This window comes from Silurus meridionalis, chromosome 20 (assembly GCF_014805685.1).
Source record: "Silurus meridionalis isolate SWU-2019-XX chromosome 20, ASM1480568v1, whole genome shotgun sequence".
In the NCBI taxonomy this organism is placed as follows: Eukaryota; Metazoa; Chordata; class Actinopteri; order Siluriformes; family Siluridae; genus Silurus; species Silurus meridionalis.
The window spans coordinates 3,412,063-3,434,137 of record NC_060903.1 but is presented as its reverse complement, the minus strand read 5'-3'; the positions used below and the strand labels follow the sequence as shown (position 1 = coordinate 3,434,137).

Here is a 22,075-nt window from a genome sequence, read left to right as displayed (position 1 = left end):
ATATAACCAAATAAAGAAGAGCAAAAAGACTGTGCTGCAGGTAAAAATACAGAACCGAGAGCATTCCTTATTATCTTATTACAACACTGTTGTTTTAAAACATCAATATTCTCAATAAAAATGCTCTTACACGGATTAACCACGTCTATTCCTTCTGAAATATAGTTTTTTTTGAAGTATTGTCACACTCTTGGGAATTGCGTCAATAACAACAGCAAATTCTCTTGGTTTAATTGGTAATTGAAATTTTTGAAGAAATTCAGTATATGACAAAAGGTAACCATGAGAATTAAATAACTGTCTTACTAAAAGAATACCTGAATTGAACCAAGCATAATAATATAAAGATTTGTTTTTAAATAATATATCTTTGTTATTTCATATGAAACAGTTGTGAGGTGAAAAATTGTGCTTATACACCAATTTCCATGCTAGCAGGGCTTGTCTGTGAAAACCGGCCAATTTAACAGGAATTTTATCAACAGAAAAATTACATTTCAACAAAAAATCAGAGCCTCCCAGACTCTTAAACATATAATTAGTAAATACATTCCAAGAACCATCTCTATTCTTCATAAACTCTATTAACCATTTCATTTTAAAGGTGTCATTAAGAGTATTATAATCTAAGACCTCTAATCCCCCCTGCTCTTTAGGATTACACATGATCTCTTTTTTTAAATAATGTGGTTTGTTCCTCCAAATAAAAATATAAAGAATTCGATCTAGATCCTTAATAATCATGGAAGGAACTTCTAACGATAATGATGTATACACAGATCTAGATATACCTTCTGCCTTTGATAATAAAACCCTCCCAAATATTGAGAGGTCCCGCAAATTAACCACAAATTAAATCTCTATATTAAAGTTTTCTCAATAATTGGCTCAAAATGTAACTGACTCCTTTGCTTTTCATTTTTACAAATGATTACACCCAAATACGTTAGCTGATGTTTAACTAGAATATTGCCTATTTCTGTAAAGGAGCAATCTTTAAGGGGAAATAATACAGATTTATCTAAATTCATTTTAAGGCCCGAAACAGCAGTGAATTTCTCCATATTTTTATTTATTTTCGGTACTTCAAATTTGTCCTTCAAAAACTGCAGTGTCATCAGCAAAGTGACGAAGTTTAAATTGTACACCTAAAGCTGTGATACCATCGAATTGATTTCTCTTAATTTGTGATGCTAAAACTTGAGTGACTAACAAAAATAAACAAGGAGAGAGGGGCATCCCTGCCTAATGCCACGATCAATATTAAATCTTTGTGAGGTACCATGAGCAAGTTTGACAGAACTATCACACCCACTATATAATGTTTTAACAGCTTTTAAAACATATCACCCAAACCAAACATTTTAATGACTTTAAAAACAAAACTATGATTGACCGTATCAAATGCTTTATAGAAATCAATAAATAAAATAAGACTATCATCCTCAATAAAGTGGTTATAATCAATCATATCTAAAACTAGTCTAATGTTATTCCTAATATGACGTCCCTGCATAAACCCTGATTGTTCTACAGTGGAACCCGGTTATCTCGACCTCGGTTACCTCGACAACCCTATTAAGTCGACGTTTTTGAAGTGGAACCGCCAAGTTCTCGCTTTTTCTAAGCATTTTTCATCGTTTATGTCGACTTTTTTTATATCGCGGAACCCTAATATCTCGAGCACAAGGGGGGAAAAATTTAAAATTTTAACGTCAGTTATGTCGATCGGCGGAAAAATCAAACCTTACAGATACTACAGGTGTTTGTATTGTATACTAGTGAATCTCTGCTGTTAGTAAGTGCACATATGCCTTTTTTTGTTAAATGTTATGCGATGAACGGGAGCACGGCTCTCTCGGTAAGGAGCACGGCTCTCTCGGTAAGGAGCACGGCTCTCTCGGTAAGGAGTTGAAGCCGGGAGCTTCAGAGAAAGCGGCCGAGAAAGCACCTGCCACGCCCCCTTCAGCCGTTCACGTTTGAGACTTTTCTGTCCCTCGTTTTTGGTTTCGGGTTCGGTTTTGGATCTTCCGGGTTTTTTTCCGGCTTCGCGCCGTGCCGCCGGTCGTGGTATTTTTGAATTTCCCTATTTTTCCATTCACAGACTCTCTCTCTCTCTCTCTCTCTCTCTCTCTCTCTCTCTCTCTCTCTCCCCCTCGGCATCGCGGACGTAAGTTTTTTCGGACACTTTGCTTTGTGTGTTTGTGCGGATTACTTCAGCCTGATGGTCATAAGTTTTCAGAAACTTAGTTACTGTTTTTTTTTTTTTTCCACATGTGGACTAAATGTGAGACGGCACTGTGCAGCCGCTGTTTGGTTTTTTTTTGAGCGATCTGTGTGTATATAATGTTGGAGAATATAATAAAGGTTTGTATGGAGAATGGACGGTGGTTTGTATTGTATACTGGTGAATCTCTGCTGTTAGTAGGTGCACTTATGCCTTTTGTTGTTAACAAACGTATGTACATTTTTTTATAGCATGACTTCATCAAACAAATCACAGCAACGCTGTTGTGTAAAAACCCCTCCAAAAACACGTGCATGCACATTCTCATTTATTAACGCACATCATGTACATAAAGAAATTTCAAGCACGTTAATATACTGCCGCCATTTTGATTTTCGTTTATCTCGATCATCGGTTACCTCGATGCTTTTTGGCGACCCCCTACGACATCGACATAACCGGGTTCCACTGTATATATGTATATATATATAACTAGCACAGTTTATTGCAATACATTACTGACTGAATAATTATTCAACAATCAAGCCAAATTTCTCATTTTAACATTATTATTATTATTATTATTATTATTATTATTATTATTATTATTAAGGATGTGGTGCATAACTTAAGGAACTTATATAAACATTGCCCCAATATAAAGTAATGTCAACTTCATTCACATGGTTTTACATACAAACTTAAAGTCTATAAAAATACATTTTACTACTTTTTGGATATCTATTCAATAACTAAGTCTATTATTATTATTATTATTATTATTATTATTATTATTATTATTGTAATTGTTATTGTTAAGGATTATTCTGTAGGCATCAGATTTATTTTCACCTTCGAGAAAATTCGTTGGAAAATCCATCATTTATTTATTTATGTTGCACCACGACGCCTCAGAGTTCTCGATTCTAATTGGTTGGAGGTTAAAAATCAATCAATCAATCAATCTTAATGTATATAGCAGCTAACATCTACCAGGCTGAACCTCGGTGCTGAACAAACATTGAATTAACATAAAAGTAGTAAAAACCTTCATTCGTTTATTTCATTTTCATGAAATCAATAAACTTTTGCACTTCCTGTGTACACCTGTTTCTCCTGTTTTAACTGTTGCAATGCTCGTTATTAGAGAGACTCTGAAAAAGCTGGGCTTCACTTTTTTCCTCCTCTGAGCACACCAGAAGGTGAGTGTCTGAATGCTTGTGGTCTCGTGTGCATGTTCACTCCGACATGACGTGCAAACAAGGAAGCGTCAGAGTCATACAGACCATAATAGATCTAGACGATCAATAACAGAGCGTTAGTGTGCATTTGTGGACTGCTACTCGAATGTATGCAAGAGTGTTTTCAATTTTACTTCGATTCGATGTAAAGCTTTGGTTTTGCATCTTGTGTTGAATTGGTTTTGCTGGAGTTCTCATAGCTGAAGATGGAAGAATCTGCATATTAGGGATTTGCATCTCCATAACCACAGCTGATGCATAGCGGACGATTCATTAGATACATATGAAGCATCTACTATTGCGATGAGATTCACTTTTATTACGATGCAGTGAGATCCGGTTTCGATTTCATTCAACGCAATGCATTTTAATGTGTTTCGCTTTTATTGCTTCGATTCAGATCGACAGCAAATCATCAATTTCCTTAGGTGCCTACTGACTTCAATGATCAATGAGCCACGGGCACAGCTGGACTTGTTTACAGTACGCTGTGTATATCAAGGTACCTGAGGAGCTGAAGGTACACCGTTGATTCCCTCGTAGAACCTGATCATTTCTTCGGCCGGGCTCTGAAGTCCACACGTGATGATGCTGAGATAATGGAAGACAGAAAACGTGGTGATAAATTGGGTTAGAAATGATGACAGAATGCAAACAGACAAGTCGTAGCTTGCGCTACAATGCACAATGCACCCGTAATATCAGATTTATGCCTTTATTTAATCAGGCACGTGAACAGTACGGTTACCAGTGGGCCCTCAAGATACAACCAACAAATGCACGTATTAATACTTAGTTTTCTGTTTCAACTAATACATTTTACACTGACCAAAGTCTCAAAAAAAAGTCTTCACTTCAAAGAATGCCATTTATTTTCTTCTTTTTTCACCAAGACTTCCTTGAATCACACAACGTATAAAGATTTGGTATTAGGACCTCAAAGAACTTCTACATTTTCTGTCGACTATATCACTTGAGGTAAAGAGCTGTCTAGCCGCCCTTATGAGCATAAGATTTGGGGTGATTGGGTCTAAATCTGCTACATTGGAGGAGACATAACCTAAAGGTTTGCTATTAAGGTTTCCCTCTATCTCGATAAGTACTGTTTGAAGAAGTTCTTCTGTTACTGTTTGTGCACCTACTACTGTACGGAGGGCATTTTTAAGAGATCGGATCTTCTTAGATTTTCGAAAGCCTCGTTTTCAAATGTATCCAATTCGGAGATTGTTTTCAAAAAGATACATGGATTGACACCGTCTCAGTGTGGACCGAAGGCCAAAACAAAGAAAAAAAGTGTTTTTAATGTGGAAACGGCCTCACTGCTCCTTCCTTTCAAATATTTTCTGGCACCTAGTTGGTGATTTGTTAGCAAAAAGTCAGTGGAATTACTCAAATTACAGAATTACTTTGAGTAGAATATTTTTGGCCACATCGCTTAGCCCTAATGAAGACAACTCTACAAACATCTGGTGGTGATACTATTTGGGGAAAATAATCCCAGGTTCTACTGGCATTTCTCAGGTTTAGACAGCTGGACCAGCAGAGTTTAATGGACATTGGTTTTAACAAACGTCAGGAAAATCCATTGTGTTTTTTTTTTTTTTTTTTGCTGACCAGGCCTGAGCTGAACAGTGGGGATCCAAAACCTTAATTGTTATCTACTGCGTAGCATTTTGCCCATTTGCCCCCCTGCAGCACATCGAAACGACACAAACTAGGCTGAAGCTTTGATACTTCGTTTCTGGTTTGTCACGAGGATGCAACTAACACACAAGCAGACAATCGAGAGCTTAGCATATGCCATGAAAGGTGGCATACTTGTCCCTTTTTCTCTGAGTGGGACACTCCGTCTCGGAGAAACCCCTCTTCCTGCGTCCCCTCTGGGCCTCAGAGGACGAGCGCTGGTTTTTTTTAGCCAGAACGAATCTGGTTCCCCTCCTCTGGGCTGGGCGTAGCCGGGTTCCGTTTCGTTGAACACCAGAGAGCGGTGGACAACTTGCTGGTGTGATAAAATGCGCTATTGGTTGCGCTATTGGTCGAGCCTTGCCTGTGTCCACCTACTTCCTTTGGGGCGGGATTGAGAACCCCTCTGATTGTCCATCTCATCGCGTAAAAGAGCAGAGGCAAAAGGAAGAAGTGACGGATAAGTTAAGAGAAGCGGACTTGTTTAAAAATTTAAAAACCAATCAAAAGAAATGGATGCACCAATTGAGCGTTAGCAAAGCACCAATTTTGGCCCAAAACACTGACTTAAGACTCCAAACATCGCCGTAGTTTATGTCACAAATGAAGCTCGGTTAATGCATGATCTTTTTGCAGCAGTTCAACAGCTGGCCACACTGCAGACGTCTTATCTCTGATACGTATTATTACAAGGGGTGGACAAATCAAAAATGTAATAGTGATCCCACAGGGCAAGCAAAAGCTCAGCTGTTATGTCCAGTCACGTGTTTAACTGCCCAAACACAGCTAAACACAAATGACACGGCTACAACATCTAGCAAATGTAAACTAATATATTACTATATGCTGCTTCTACTATGTAATACAATATAATACTATAAACTACTAAACTTTCAGGAATTTAAGACTGAAAACTTTCCATGGAAATGAACAGGAATTAGTGCACCATTAAATAAATGTTTATTATTAATGTTTTAATGTAATAATGGTGTATGGTGTTTCCACACGGACATGTTTAATTGCCGGATGTGTGCACCATGGTTGATTTTGGTGCTTAATTCCAGTAAAACAAATTTTTGTTGATTTAAAATATTTTTTCAGTGGAGTTTTAATTTTGACTCTTTTATATTTATATATATATATGTTTTATACAAATAGTCAAACAGAAACGTAAAGGCATGTTGGACTTTTTCTGTCAAAAACGGAAAAAACCTTAACATAAAGCTGCTTTACGCTTGCTGTGGTATTCCTGCTGGTTTCAGTTCTGCTGATGTTTATAGAAATCTCAGCTAAAGCTCTAAAATACAGTACATGATATACATACACTGTGTATACACAACACTGTGTAAACAAAAACGATCTTGTTCATGAATGCCTTGATAATAGAAACGTCATACAAACACTCCTTTTCCCTCCATAACTCATACAAGTATCTCTTCTTGCTGTACTGTTCACATGACTCATATCAGAAAAAAATGTTCTGAGGTGTTTTGAAGTTGTCACGCTAATCGCCTCACCAGGTTCGGTGTCTCGGTGCAAGTCTGTATTTTCTTTTAAGCCATTTTTCATTAATACGTTTCCTCTATTCAATAAATTCAATTTATCACGAAACATCACAGTGAAAACTTTAAACACTAAACATGTTGCCACTACTGTTTTTCTCCGGTTGCCTATTTTATTTTCTAATTCCCAGATTTCTAATTCCCATTGTGTGTTTCATTAAGCAGTGGTCATGCCACAGTCTTGTCATGTCGAAATTACTGCAATCACAAGCTTCCGTCTGCTAAGATATAATTAACAGTCAGAATAAACGGTGCCAAGACCAAAAACGGGAACAGCGTGGCCATGGACTGATGCCCATGTTGGATTAAATACAATTCTTGCTACATGATAAAGACTAACACATGCATGTTAAAGGATGACAGGAACATGGCAGGTCTTCTGACAGAAAAACGTGACACAAAACAACACGCAAAAGACTGAAAAATTTGACAGTATGTAAAAATCAGTGAATTTTGTTGAAAACTGAATGAATACTTAGTGCAATTGAGCCCAATTAATTATATTGTGTAAGTAATAATTAATTAAAGGTCACATGGTATATATTTCTCACTACAGTACACTCCTTTTTAGCAAAGTATAAATGAAATATCCTCAAATATAGTGGACTATCTTGAAGCACACTTTATTAGGGCAGTGTGTGAATTGAGACTAAACCGACCGGTGTGTGTGTAAGAGCCAGAGTATGTACAATCCTGTGTATGCATTTGTGTGTCAGAGAAAAGGCTGGTGTACAGTATATGTGAGTGTATCAGCTAGTGTGTGTGTATGTGTGTATGAGTGTGTGAGCCAGCGTGTGTGTGTGTGTGTGTGTGTCTCTCCTGCCCTTAGCTGCAATCTCTCCTGCATGATGCGCTTTTTCTGAGTGAGGAGGTCAGTCCGAGCTTCGTGTTCCAGACTACAAGGTGAATTTATTTGGGGTTATTACATTAAAACCACTCGGATCTCGGGGGTCTGTTATGGCCAGTTTGCACATGGACGCATTATATGTGTGGATAATCACCTGTTTCTGGAGAACGGTGAGTTCTTCTCTCTGCTTTATACGTTTTTAATGTTTGTATATATATCATTTTTTTAAGTGAGCTGCTTATAAATTTAGCAAAAAAAAAAAATCCTGTTTAAAATAAACTTTATGTAAATGTATGTTTTTGTTAGTATTGATTATTATTAATACTACTACTACTACTACTAATAATAATAATTATTATTATATAATTATTATAATTATAATAGATATTCTATTCTATTATAATAGAATTATAATAGATATTTATTGAAAATATTCTAATATATTAAATGGTTCTATTTAAAAAAATAAAAGATATAAAGAATATACAGTTATTATTAATATTTACCAAAATGAAAAAGTAAATAAAAATAAATAAATCAATAGAATTTTTTTTATAAATAAATCACAAAAAAAATCCATTTTTTTAAAGTTACAATTTGCTGCCTTTTTTTTTTTAAGCTATTAAAAATGAATGCTTATTATTAGTTTTTATATCAAATATGAGTCTAATATATAGCCATTTTTTTACATTTACATATTATCCAGCTACTTTGACCTCCATGCTACTGACAGATCGCCTTAATGAAGACGCCTTTGTCCAGAGCGACGTACAAAAGTGCTTTAAGTCTCTATCTATAAAAATAATAAATCTACAATGGTACGCTGGATTACAAAGTTTAGATAAATCAGCCTGCAACTCTGTTGAGAGGATTTTATAAATTTTTTAACAGATATTACTCTGTTAAACAAACTAGGCACATGGTTGCATCCCAAGATGCTGCACTTTCATTTACATTTTTTTTAATAATAAACTATGTTTCTAGACAGGAAAGAAAGTGTGTTGTAGTATTATTATATTATGCCTTTAATTGTTATGGTTTGATTTGTTCTTTCCATATGGTTTGGGCTGCAGGTGGAGGCCATCCACTCTGACTGTGCCATCATCTCTCAGCACATAAAGGCTCAGGAGCTGTGCATGCAGACCAAGAAGAAAGAGAGCAAGAACCAGACGGAAACACAGGGTATCCACAGTGCTGTCTTACTCCACGCTGTCATCAACCTTTTCCATCTATATATAATACTGCTAGTTCATGTACAGTAGGATTGGGAAAGTGAGATCAATAACACCACTTTTCTGAGATATTGGAGAAACTCTGAATGTTATCTGTGTATCTGGGCAATTGTCTGTCTGTCTGTCTGTCTGTCTGTCTGTCTGTCTGTCTTTCTGTCTTTCTGTCTGTCTGTCTGGGGTGTTGACTCCTGGTAAAACCTTTTGTTGAACCCTGCTTTAACTGGACACCTTCAGGAAACTATTCAAAAGGCTAAAAATCTTCCCTTGAAAGATATTCCTAATGTAGTGCTTCTGACTCGGGCCAAGATTCAGGAGATAAATACTGTAACATGAGTGCTGTAACAATCTAATTAATTTACATCGAAACCATGAAGAAAATTCAACCAGTCGACAACTATTCCTTACAGGATGCTTTCATAAAACTTCGTAAAAACAGGGGTTCTACAATCATTTGATCCTGACTTTTTAAGTGTAGGACTCATTGTGCAGAATGACTCCTAGAAGTAATCACAGTTTAGCAGTGAACCAGGAGGGGTGACTTTAGACACTTGACTTAATGTACAATAGAAAACTGACAGCTTGTAAAAGCTCTTTTTCATGTAAGACCTATGCTTTAACCACAGAGTCTGAATCCCAGACCCATCAAAGATGCCACTGCTGGTCTCTCAATTCATAAATTTCTCAATTTTATCAATGAGTTAATTGTAAGCCACATTGGGACCTTCAGTTTTAGTTCAGGGAAAACATTTGAACTAAACCATAGGACAGATCACCTTGTAGGTTTGAACCACACTCCTAGTATGGCTCAGCTTTTAGGTTATCCAATTTAACCTATTTTAATCCAATATCACCATTGACCACCTGTGAGGAGCATTTGATATCATGCAGGAAAACCCAAATGTCCATCCACCCAGGCTGTGGCATCAGTGAAGGACCAGAAGATTTTTATTCAGACTATGAGGAAAGAGAGCAAGAACCAGATACAACTGCAGGGCATTTACAGCGCTGTCTTACTCCACCTTTAAATTCTCATTTTGTATATCTGTCTGTCTGTCTGTCTGTCTGTCTGTCTGTCTGTCTGTCTGTTTTACGTGTTTTAAACAAACCGGGATGACCGAGGTATTGGGGTTAATTCTTAATAGATAAATTCCCTCATGGGTTTGACCCCCATTTTTTATGGCTTGGATGGAGAAGAGGTCAAATCCCAGAACCACCAAGCAAGTACTGCTTTGATCTTGAAGAAGGACCTCGAATTGCTCAGTTGTATAAATCATCTACACTATTTTGCGGACACCTGGTCATAAGTTTGGTATGTGCTTTTTGAACAACCCATTCCACATTTGGTCCCAATTTGCTCTTATATTTCCCTCCACTCTGCTGGGAAGATGTTCCACTAGATTTTGGAGTGTGCTTGTGGAGATTTGTCGTGAAATCTGACGAGTTTATGGCGATGCTTGATTGAGTCGTTGACATGAACTTCAAAAGCAGAAGAAACATCACCGGAAGACTACGAGAGATCAGGAAGACAATACACAACATCGCTGTCGGCGTGTCATTGGACCAGTCCAGGTGATCCTAATTTTAACATGCGCCGTGTTGCTGCCAAGTTCTTCCCTAGGCTGCTGACCCTGAACACTGCATCGAAATCTGTCAAGAACTCATGAATGACCCGTCGTCCATGTCAAGGATCATTACCAGTGACGAAACTTTAGAGAAGCAACAGTCTTCTCGGTGGAAGAGCCCATCATCTTCATGACCAAAAATAGAGAGTCAGATCCGCATCTCAACCAAGTGCATGTTCATTGTGTTTTTTTTTTACATTCGTGGCATTGTGCATCGAGAATTCATCCATAGGGGCCAGACCGCGAGTTCCACTGCCATGTTTCAAGGTGTCTGAGGGAGAACATTCAGCAAAAGCACTTGCTAGTCTAAATTTGGTTATACCACCTTGTGCAGTTATCACATTTTATACAACTGAGAACTTGACAGTTAGGGCTTGTGCTCAAAAACCCAGAAGCAGCTTCTTTGAACTCAATCTTCCAATCAGAAGTCCATCATCTTAACTACTGAGAAACCACTTCCCTACCACTACAGTTTCCCTAAATCTGTGGCTTTTGGCAGATAACCTACATCCAGGGTGACTTTTTCTAATTTGTACAACTGAGCAGTTAAGGGGGTTAGGGGCTTTTCCTGAAGGCCCCATTTGTTGTATATCATGGTATTAAAATGTGAAGTCTAAAGTCTTAACCACTTCTTTCTGAAACTGAGATGAATCACCAGTGAATATTGCTCTGGATGTGCTTTTGAAATAAACGCCATCCAATAAGACCTTAACCTCAGTGAACTTCAGAAATAGATATATTTAGCCATGCTGAGCTCCTATTAACCTTGTCGTGCTAATTAAACATGGCGGAACGCTGCTCAAGATGCACATGGAGATAAATGTGACTAGTTTCAAGTTATTTTTAGTCAGTTTTCCATAGTTACATAAAACATAAAAAAAAAAAATGTACATCTGGATCCAGTAGATTTCATGTCTATGGCCATAGGATATTGAGATTGGGATGATTTGCATGTCTTGATGACATGGAGCTGCTTCTTTTTGATCCTTGAATAAATAAAGCTTATTTGAGGACTGGAGTAAAACAAAGGGGCAGCGTGAGAGAAGTCTGAGAGAAATTCTCCCACAGAAACGCTTTAAGACTATTTCCAGAGGCGTTGTACTCTATAAGTGAAGCGACTTGTGACTCCTGTTGATTTTTGTTAATCTCTCTCAGTAGTAAGATTTACTCTCCGAATAAATGTGCTATAAATAGGCACGTTAGTGGAATCGCATTGGGTGAGAGACGGGGCATGCGTTAGCGAAAGCGTTAATTGACCCAAATGGAAAAGTTATTGTGTGAAGAAGGTAAATATTACTATAGTACATTACTAAATTACTATTACTAAATTACATTTGAAGGCAAAAACTTTTATACTTGTACTCAAGTGAAAGTTTAAAGGAAGCACTTTTACGTTTACTGGAGTCATATTTTACATCTACTTTTTTTTCCCCGAGTTTATCTCTACTACATGGTTTGGGTATTTTGTCCACCACTGGCTGGAGGTCATGTGAGGTGCAAACCACATGGGCAAAACCAGAGAATTAAAAACCAGATAAATAAAAAAATACACTACACTAATCCAGATAAATCTGAAAACGTTGTCTTCATCTAAAACACTTCGCTTTCACACTTTAGTTTTGAGTCATTTCCCAACATAAAAGATTTAAAGTGACTTTTAATTATGACAGGCTTGAGTCCTACCAGGAGTGGGGCTCGAACCCACGAGGATACTCATCCATTGGATCTTAAATCCAACGCCTTAACCACTCAGCCATCCTGGTTGACAAACAAACAGGTGGACAGATGGATAGATAGATTTATGATGTTCTATATAACAACTATAATACTGTATATTCAAGTGCTGCTTCCCAGTCTTTCAAATTCATACAAGTGCCCATTGTTCCCAGGAATAACTGCAGATTCACCATGACCCTGCCCCTGATCAATAAATTACCATTGTGTATCAGGTTTCGGCATTTCATTTGAAGTGCATGATTTTCTTGTAAAGGGATTCAAACCCACTGACTCCTGATCAAGCCCTGACTTCAGATTATCATAGTTAAAAGACACTTGAACCATATCCGCTTGTTACTTTGTGTCGTATTATGCTGTAAATATTATCTGGCCTTAGTGACCAAACTAAATTGTAACTCTCAGGTTATGTCTACACTAATCCGTATATATTTGAAAACGGGGTCTTCATCTAACACTTCGCTTTCCCACTTTAGTTTTGAATAATTTCCCAAAATTTGCTCATCCACTCTGAAACGTCTGAAAACGCTCACGTCTCTGTACTGCGCATGCGCAAATCGTGAGAAGTTTCAACCTGCTGCTTTTCTGCCTGCCGTTTTCAAATCGATCCACTTTAGAGACCATTTTTAAAAGGCTACGTTTTCATTGACTAACAAACTCCATCTCAGTGTGGACGGAAGGCAAAAACGGAGAGAAAATTATGCTTTTTTTAAATGAAAATGCATCAGTGTGGACTTTGCCTTAGATATTTATAGTTTATTAGGAAAAGATTTTGAATTAATTGCATTTACAGTACAGGCTTAAAAAAACATTTAGTCTTGTTTGTGTTAGCTAAAAGTTACTTATTTATATGTTTTACTCAGTAACAGATATGATTTAAAATGTAGTTAAGTACAATACTTTAATCAAAACACACTCAAGTAAAAGCCAAATTACAGATTTTAAAAACTAATTTAAAAAGTTAAAGTAAACAAAAAAAAATAAAGTTAAGTTAACAGGAGAAAATGTAATTCATTACTTTCCACCTTTGCGTTTAAGTTGCTGTAACCTGGAAGCTAAGATGGGCCCCGTAACAATCACTATGTCTTGGTAATAAGGACAATACTGTACATTGGGGATTGTATGAAATTAAGCTAAAAGCAAGCTAAAATCCCTGACCACAATTTCACTGCTAGATAGCTGGATAATAGAATTGATCATTTATCACATTTAGAACATGTTAATGACCTGCAGAATCCAGTCACTCTTCAAACTGAACTGCAGTTTTTCGATGCAGTCTTTATCCACACAAAACCATACTTAATGCCTTCACTTTAAACTCAATGTTCGCCAATATTGGGGTTATATCCAAAACAAATCAACTGGAAAAGATCACTCAGGTCAAACATCAAAGCTATGGTACATTATTTGCTAGCGAAATGGTTATTTGGCTATTAAAAATATTAATATTAACGAAATTTACAGCATGGGTCCTACCAGGAGTGGGGCTCGAACCCACGAGGATATTCAACGCCTTAACCACTCGGCCATCCTGGTAGACACATAAGCAGTTGGGCAGATGGATAGATAGATTTATGATGTTCTACATAACTCAACTATAATACTGTATATTCAAGTGCTGCTTCCCAGTCTTTCAATTCCATACAAGTGCCCATTGTTCCCAGGACTAACTGCAGATTCACAATGACCCATACCCTGCTTTCAACGCCTCATAAAAATCTGAATGTACTATTTGATTAATTGTGATACAAACAAGAGTGCAGTGCACTGAAAGTTTTTGTGGATTTGAATCCCTTTACAAGAAAATCATGTACTCCAAATGAAATGCCGTAACCTGATACACCATGGGAATTTATTGATCAGGGGCAGGGTCATGGTAAATCTGCAGTTATTCCTGGGCACTTGTATGGAATTGAATGACTGGGAAGCAGCACTTGAATATACAGTATTTCAGTTGAGTTATGTAGAGCATCATATATCAATCTATCCATTTGTCCATCTGTTCATCTGTCAACCAGGATGGCCGAGTGGTTAAGGCGTTGGACTTAAGGTCCAATGGGTTAATATCCTCGTGGGTTCGAGCCCCACTCCTGGTAGGATCCAAGCTTAAGACTGTCATGGTTGAAAGTTACTTGAAACCAGTTTTTGTAAAATATTGATATTCGTTGTGACTGAAAATGTAAAGTAAACTTTTGAATGTTTCTGGTCTTTTTTGGTCTCTGAAGATCATTTTTCTTGCAAATAATCTAACATAGCTTTGATGTTTGACCTGGTGTTTGTTTTGGATGGAACGTCAATCTTGGTGAACATTGAGTTTAAAGTGAAAGCTGGTGTGGATTTTGTGTGGATAAAGACTGCATTGAATAACTGCAGTTCAGTTTGAAGAGCAACTGGATTTTGCAGGTCATTAACATGTTCTGAATGTGATAAATGTTTAATTCTATTATCCAGCTGGCTAGCAGTGAATATAACAGGAGATATTTATATTACTTATTCCACCTCTACTTAATTAAACGTCTTCTATTTGGCCAAATAACTTGTATTGAGATTATTACTACACTTATTTCTGCGTGCCCTAATTGTTAGTCACCTTCGTTTGACTGCTGCTATTTGTTCCCACGTTGTTTTAGGCTGCAAGACGGAATGGGACGAGATCCGCTGCTGGCTCCGAGCCGACATCGGCCAGGTGGTTAACGTGTCCTGTTTGGATGTTTTCCACCACCTTTCTACCAAGCAAGGTCAGCAAACAAAGAATTGCAGTGCTGTGTTCTGCATCAAGGTGACGTAATCAAAGCAAACCGCTGAGAGGAACCCATTTTGGTATTTCTTTGAATTAAACTTTTTCTCACGGCAAAAACATGGTTATTTTGAGCGTCCTCTCCTGCAACGACACCAAAACCTACTTTACTTTGGCATGCCTTCAGTGTAGCACCTTGGTACTTTGGAGGACTGGTTAAGTGGGTCGCAGATGCCTTTATTCCTGTGTAAACACACACTATCACCTGCCTTTGATACCTGAAGGTTTCACTGGGTCCTGTGAGTGACTAACTGATTAACATGCAAAATCTCATAAGGCTTAGACAGTAGCAGTATTATCAAAAGTTTGGGGCTAAAATAGCTCACATAGCTCAAAGGATCTTTGTGTCTGGAAAAGCTTGACATTGATTGTCTTGAAATTGGTATAATTTAGGCTGAGGTGATTGTTGCCCAGAGTTTCAGATGAACCAAATGTTTTTGAGCCTGGCCCCATCCTGATAGTTATTGTCTGAAAGTCTCCTCAAGCAAATATCTGGAGTCTTTTGATATAATACATTTAATTGCTACTTATTGCTTCTGGGAAAAGCACCTGCATTTCTGCATATTTATTGCTGCTGGAGTTTTTTGCACAAAAAAACCCCAATATTTTGTCAACTTATTCGGATATAATCTACTATTTATATACTAAGAATCTATACTAAATTCTAAAACTGTACTAAATTAAGCTAAACACTTAATGCACATCAATATTTAATGCTTGTTACAGTGACCATGGGGCAGCATAATACCTGCCCCTTTGAACCTCTGTTAGTGCTTTCCTCAAATCACGATTATGATGATGCAACAAAACGCTATAAGGCTAAACAGGGCAAGGAGACAAAAAAGTACCCTTCAGCATGAGGCACCTGTGGTAACTTCTCAGTTAGTTTGAGGCTATGTCATTATTTAGTGCTGTCCAAAACATCTAGTAATGGCATTATGCTGTAAGGGAATTCTAAAGGAAGCTAATTCCCCTGTCTATTGACACAGCCAGGAAGGTTGCAAATTGTGTCTAATATGTTGAACTTTTCAGGTTACATCTACAGGAACTGCACAGCAGCAGGCTGGAGTGATCTATATCCACCTTACGAGAAAGCCTGTGACTTCGGAAATGATGCAGAGCCTGAATCTAAGGTACATGAGTTTAAGAGCATAGAAGTGTCCTTACCTATGTCAGTGCAACTAAATAAGTAGAGGATACATCAGCGTGGCCTAAATCTCTGACCTTAATTTCTTTTTTTTTTTTTTTTCAGACAACCTACTTCTCAACATTTAAGCAGGTGTACACAGCAGGATATGCCACATCCCTGATATCTCTCATAACAGCTATCATAGTCTTTACTTTCTTCAGGCAAATTTTTCCTTGTGATATATATAGTGAAGCAAGATCTTCCTCTTCATAAAATTTTCATCGGGTTATTAAAATTACGCCCTAAAAAATGACTGTGCTATTTTCTGATCACAGGAAGTTCCACTGCACCAGGAACTACATACACATCAATCTTTTTTCTTCCTTCATTCTCCGGGCCAGTGCGGTCTTCATCAAAGATGCTGTTCTTTTCTCGGACGAGTCTCTGGATCACTGCTTTATGTCTACTGTAAGGGAAAGGGATTAAAGCACATACATTATATCTACATTTATGAGGTGGTATCAACATTTTTCGAGATTAGCTCCGTTTACAAGAAACGTATTTATTTATCTACTGTACATTTACACACTATCACCTTCAAAATAGTGCCCTTGCACAGCAATACAGTGCTCCTGCCTCCAGTGTTCTGGAATTCTTAGAATACTTCTTAAATGTGTTTTTTCCTCTTTTTTTAGGTAACGTGTAAATCCGCTGTAGCTTTCTTCCAGTTCAGCATCCTGGCGAATTACTTCTGGTTGCTGGTGGAGGGCATGTACCTGCAGACTCTGCTCGTTCTCACCTTTGTCTTGCAGAGGAAGTACTTCTGGTGGTACATTCTGACTGGATGGGGTCAGTGCATGAATACGATAAGTTCTGGATATATCTCTTGCTGTTCCTGGTTAAAGCCATACTGGTGATCTGACCTGTTCAAAGCTAACTTTATTATTAGAGCTACAGTCGAGTATTCTCTTGTATTACCAGGTGTGCCATCGGTTGTCCTTGTTGTTTGGGTGTTGACACGCAATTTCTATGACAACAGTGGGTACGTAAACCTCGACCAATTATTTACCACACGTAGCACATGTCTAATGGCTTTAATTGATTCTAGGATAGTGGTAGTGCAATGGTGGACTTTTGATCTGAAGGTCATGAGTTTAAATCCCAGCACCACCAGGCTGCCACTACTGGGCTCTTGAACAAGGCTTGTAATTGTAAAAAAAATCCTGCTGGTTTTTACAGTTGCTGGGATGACACAGAAAACATAGGTGTGTGGTGGATAATCAAAGGTCCGATAACAGCATCGCTGTTTGTGAGTAAGGACGTAATAAGTAACGTACTTTATATCAGTGAATTATAGCCAATAAATTATCTTTCATAAATGCTCTAACACCAAGGTTTATATAGAGTTTGTGCTTGTTAGGCCAACATTATCATCTTCCTAAATGTGATCCGGATCCTGGTTGAGAAGCTCAAGTCAGCCGGTGTTGGAGGCAATGACACCGGCCATTTCATGTGAGTCGCATAATTGTATATATACAATATACAATATAAGTAGGAAGTAGGAAGAAGGAAATTGCTGACATCAATACGCTCATGTACTTTTTAGCCAGCCTGCTAACACGATTTCTAAAAGCATTTTCATGGCGTATTTCTAGCATGTTTATAAACATCTTCTCCTTGTCCTTCCTAATATGTATTGCCGGCAGCAAAGCTAAAAAGATCAGAGTGAACTCAATAGAATTTTCTGGAAGATTTCATCTCCTTCATTCTTTTCTGAGAGAATCCATATTGGTTATAAGTAAAAACAACAACAAAAAATAAACACTTTATGTTTGCTGTCAGTGCTAATCACCAAGATAACAACAGCTAACCTGACAGAATGTCCTAAAAGAGCACTTTCGAGACACATTTTGTATAAAACTGTCTTTATCAACACTAGAAAACTCACTAACAAGAGCTACTGCCAACATTTCTGAAAGGACTTTAGAAAACCTCTTTATATTCAAAAGTTATTGAACTGTAACTCGTTAAGCTAACCAGTTAAAGACATCAGCTAACATAACAGGCTTTTCTGAGGGGATTTTGAAGTCATATTGAGGAACATTTCTAGTCTTCACTGCTAGCTGAGTCGTCACAGAGGCTGATCTGTCGGCATTTTCTAAAAGGAATTTTCACTTATACTGCTAGTTATGGAACTATAAGTGCTAATCTGACAGGACTTTCTGTGTGAATTTATGAAGTCAGTACATGCTAATGATAATAGCTGCTAAAAGAACTGCATGAGGCAATCTAACAGAACTTTATGAGTAGATTTTTGAGTTATATTGATAAATGCTAATCGACCACTCACTGCTAAAGTTAACTGTACACATGAGCTAAACACAAGTGATGGATTTTTTTACAGGAGGTTGGCTAAGTCCACATTGTTCTTGATCCCGCTGTTTGGAATGCACTACACTGTGTTCGCCTTCCTGCCAGAGAACACGGGAGAAACAGCACGACTCTACATTGAGCTTGGCCTGGGTTCCTTCCAGGTGTGTGTGAGAAACCTTTATCCTTAAACTTTAAGCATTTAAACACAAATTCAAAAACATGACATCACCACAAGAACTTTAATCCTAATTATTAAAATACAAATACAAATTGTTGTATATAATGTGTATTTTCATTTATATACATTTGGGCTATGAAGTATTATTTAAAACTATTTACCTTAAGAACATTAAAAGGTAAAGAAAACAATGTGTAAAAAATGCAATGTGTATGATCCTAAAAAAGGGTAAAATGTGTTGCCATTCTTGAGTTCACAATTTTTTTTTTTTTTGCAGGGCTTTGTGGTCGCTCTTCTGTACTGCTTTCTTAATGGAGAGGTATGCAGTAGTGTGGTGGTATATCAATGTAGTTCATGAATACAGTGATTAAGGGCATCTTAGGTGTGCATACATCTTGATATATATATATATATATATATATATATATATATATATATATATATATATATATAGTAAATGGCAGGCCATAAGGGCCAGCAAGGCCTACTCTAAATCAATGACTTACAATATATTATTGGTCTATGAATATGTATTCAATTATTTCCCTATAGTTTATTCTCTTCATTTCATAGCGTTTCTTTCCAGTGCACTACATCTTAGAGTATAAATCCAGGTTGGAGTTTCTATCCAATCAGATTTCCGCCCTCACATCACGTATTGCCATAAAGCCAGCAGAAATGAACAGTGCATGCTCTTGGTAGGTTCATGTTGTTCATGTTGTTTGAACAAATCAGACTCTAATTTGGTCACTCCAAAGCCCTATAGATGCCGTCCAATAGAGAAATTGATTTGGTTGCAGATACACGTACAAGAACATTTTCAAGATGGACTTTTCAAGAAAAGCTGGACATCGTGAGGAAAAGTCGGCCAAAAAAGATCAAAACATTTAAGCTTTTTCATGAATCATTTATACTTTTGCATTTTTTTTTCCTGCAAAATTTGCAAAAAAATGCATGAAAACCCAGGGTGAATTTATGAGATTAATATCGATGCTTCTGCTATAGATGATGTATGCAGGCGGTGCAGTTGTGGCTGCAGTGAAAGGAGACGTGTTGAATTGTGTTCATTAGGTTTCTTGTTTTAATAATGACATTCATTCTTGCTGTATGCGATTTCTGTCTCTGATACTGCGTTTCTGTATAATATTGATTGTTTCTATAGCCATGGTGAAATACCAATGGTATTAGGAGGTGATTTGATTCAGATGGGACACCACTGAAAGCCTGGATATGAAATGCACGGCCCGTCACTGATATATGTTTGGTGTTATTTAGTATTTTGTTACTTTGTGTTTGTATAGCTGCGTTTTAGTGCAATTTTCCCACACATTGCGTAAAAAATAGATGGACTAACACTGAAGATTATGGGTTTAACCTTGTTTAACGCTTCTGTTACAGTATCTTGACTTCAGATCAGCATTCAGGGACGATCCATTGATTCTTAAATTCTGTGCAAATCTTTTCGCTGTCAACCCAGGATTATTCAGTTCCAGGACTCAACTCTGTTGTTTCTGTTTTTCTCCTCAGGTGCAGGCTGAGCTAAAGAGGTGCTTGTGGAGGTGGCACTCTCAGAACCAGCTCAGTCCTGGTAAAAAGCGGCGCATCACAGTCACTCAGATTAGTGTCCTGGAACTGGCCGAACCACCACATATCAGTTCCATTAAAGTCACATCGCTGTGAAAGTCCCTGAGCTGTATTAATCAGGATGTGATGCAAAAGGATGCGATATACAGGGCAGACACTCGGAATTGATGAGCGGAGATGGAATGAATAGATGAAAAAGCAATAGGATCGAATAAGCTGAAGAAAGAAAAAAAAATGAAGGGTGAAGCCAGTGACCTGCTTTACATAGGTCATTTGAAAAGATCTTGCATTGCTTAAATGCTATATAATAGCTATGAGTAACATTTTGAGCACAACGTTTTTTTTAAAGTCATTTTTAAAGCCATTGTTTTGTGTAGCATTAGAGAAATGGTTCTAGTGTTCCCATAAAAGACTGTAGCATTCCTAATATTCAGGTCAATCTGTGGGTCAATTCAGGACAACCTCATAACTGTGAATTACAACTTCCTGTTAAGTGGAGATGTTTGTAAAAGGTACTTGAGGCCTTTCCTTATACCTTTGACCTTTGGCACCTTTATAGACGTTTTATCCAAATTATACGTTGTGCTTGTGGTACATTTCTAAAATCTGTTCTTCAAATGCTGGTTGTATGTACAGTGTATTTTACACACAGAAATACAGAAATAAATCACTGTAGGTAAAAGCTTCCTCTGCTCTTTAGCATGAATTCCATTTAGCGTTTGCTGAACCTTTCAAAATACTGATGAAACCCAAGACAACTGACTGAATATAATACAATACAAATCTGTACACAGCATAAACATTTTTATTAAACACATTGTGTAATATTATTCTTTTTATGGGATGTTGTATATACACTATATTGCCAAAAGTATTGGGACACCTGAGCTTTCCTGCCATATGTGGTTCTTCTCTAAACTGTTATCACAAAGCCGGAGGAACACAATTGTACAGGACGTCTTCGGATAATAATAATGTTGCGTTCACTTGAACTTGGAAACCCAAACCTGCTTCAGATTGGCAGTGCCCTGTGCACAAAGCGAGCTCCTTGAAGATATGCTTTACATGTTTTGGAGAGGAAGATCTTGCTGCTATAGAGCTCTGATCACATCCCTACTGAACACATTTGGGATGAATTGGAATGCTGACTGCACCCCAGGTCTCCTCACCTTCATCAGTACCTGCCTTTCATAACACCCTTGTGGCTGATGAACACAAATATCCTGCAATCTGGTGGAACATCATCCCAGAAGAGTGGAAGGAAATTATAAAAGCAAATTAGTACTTATGACCAGGTGTCTGCAAAATTTGGGCAATATAGTGAATTGTGTGTATATTTTATGCATGTGTATCATATTTTAAATAAAATCAGACCCTGAATCGCATCACATCCATCTACTGACTCATCACTTTATTGAATATTTTGGCACTTTTACAAAGAAATAAATATATTTATATTTATTTATGTATTCTCAAAGAACATTATACAACCAGCGTCCCCGTTTTCAAGGCCGTGTTTTAGTTCTCGTTTTTTTTGTCCATTTGTTGACAACCACTGCCTATAAACATTGAGGGGATGTCAGAGCGTGTCGGCTCTCCACATATCACTTTCAAGCAGACAATAAAAATCCATATACTGATACAAAATTTGGCACAGACATCAGAAATAGCAAGTTCATCTACAGGGACATTTTGACATGTAAAAAAAAAAAACGTGTTTGTTTTTCTTTTTTTTTTTACTGTACATCATGGAAAAGAAATAAAGAAGAAGGAAAAAAACCATCAGGGCTACAGGACACAGCGCAAACTCGTTCTGAAAGTACGATACAATTCGCTTCGGTACATTCATGGGTTCGAAAAGCAGAG

At 37.4% G+C, this 22,075-nt stretch overlaps 1 protein-coding gene and 2 non-coding genes across 5 annotated transcripts; 2 read left to right on the top strand and 1 right to left on the bottom strand.

Annotated features, from left to right (window-relative positions):
- The first annotated feature begins 7,377 nt into the window (after positions 1-7,377).
- ghrhra (growth hormone releasing hormone receptor a) lies at positions 7,378-21,078 on the top strand. 3 transcript variants are annotated; one of them, XM_046875915.1, is made up of 14 exons: positions 7,378-7,394; positions 7,543-7,730; positions 8,634-8,742; positions 14,779-14,886; positions 15,978-16,078; positions 16,198-16,295; positions 16,410-16,542; positions 16,770-16,923; positions 17,056-17,116; positions 17,314-17,383; positions 17,495-17,586; positions 18,479-18,608; positions 18,903-18,944; positions 20,153-21,078. In XM_046875915.1, exons 2-14 carry the CDS (start codon positions 7,671-7,673, stop codon positions 20,303-20,305), a joined length of 1,311 nt encoding a protein of 436 aa, XP_046731871.1. In that variant the 5' UTR covers positions 7,378-7,394; positions 7,543-7,670; the 3' UTR covers positions 20,306-21,078. The 3 variants fall into 3 exon arrangements, with proteins under 3 accessions (XP_046731871.1, XP_046731870.1, XP_046731872.1); XM_046875914.1 differs by lacking the exon at positions 7,378-7,394 and having other exon boundaries at positions 7,421-7,730; XM_046875916.1 differs by lacking the exons at positions 7,378-7,394; positions 8,634-8,742 and having other exon boundaries at positions 7,421-7,730; positions 16,198-16,224.
- On the bottom strand, positions 12,095-12,177 carry trnal-uaa. The gene has a single exon. It is a non-coding gene; the product is annotated as a tRNA-Leu (tRNA).
- On the top strand, positions 14,162-14,244 carry trnal-uaa. Its single transcript has one exon. It is a non-coding gene; the product is annotated as a tRNA-Leu (tRNA).
- Positions 21,079-22,075: the final 997 nt, after the last annotated feature.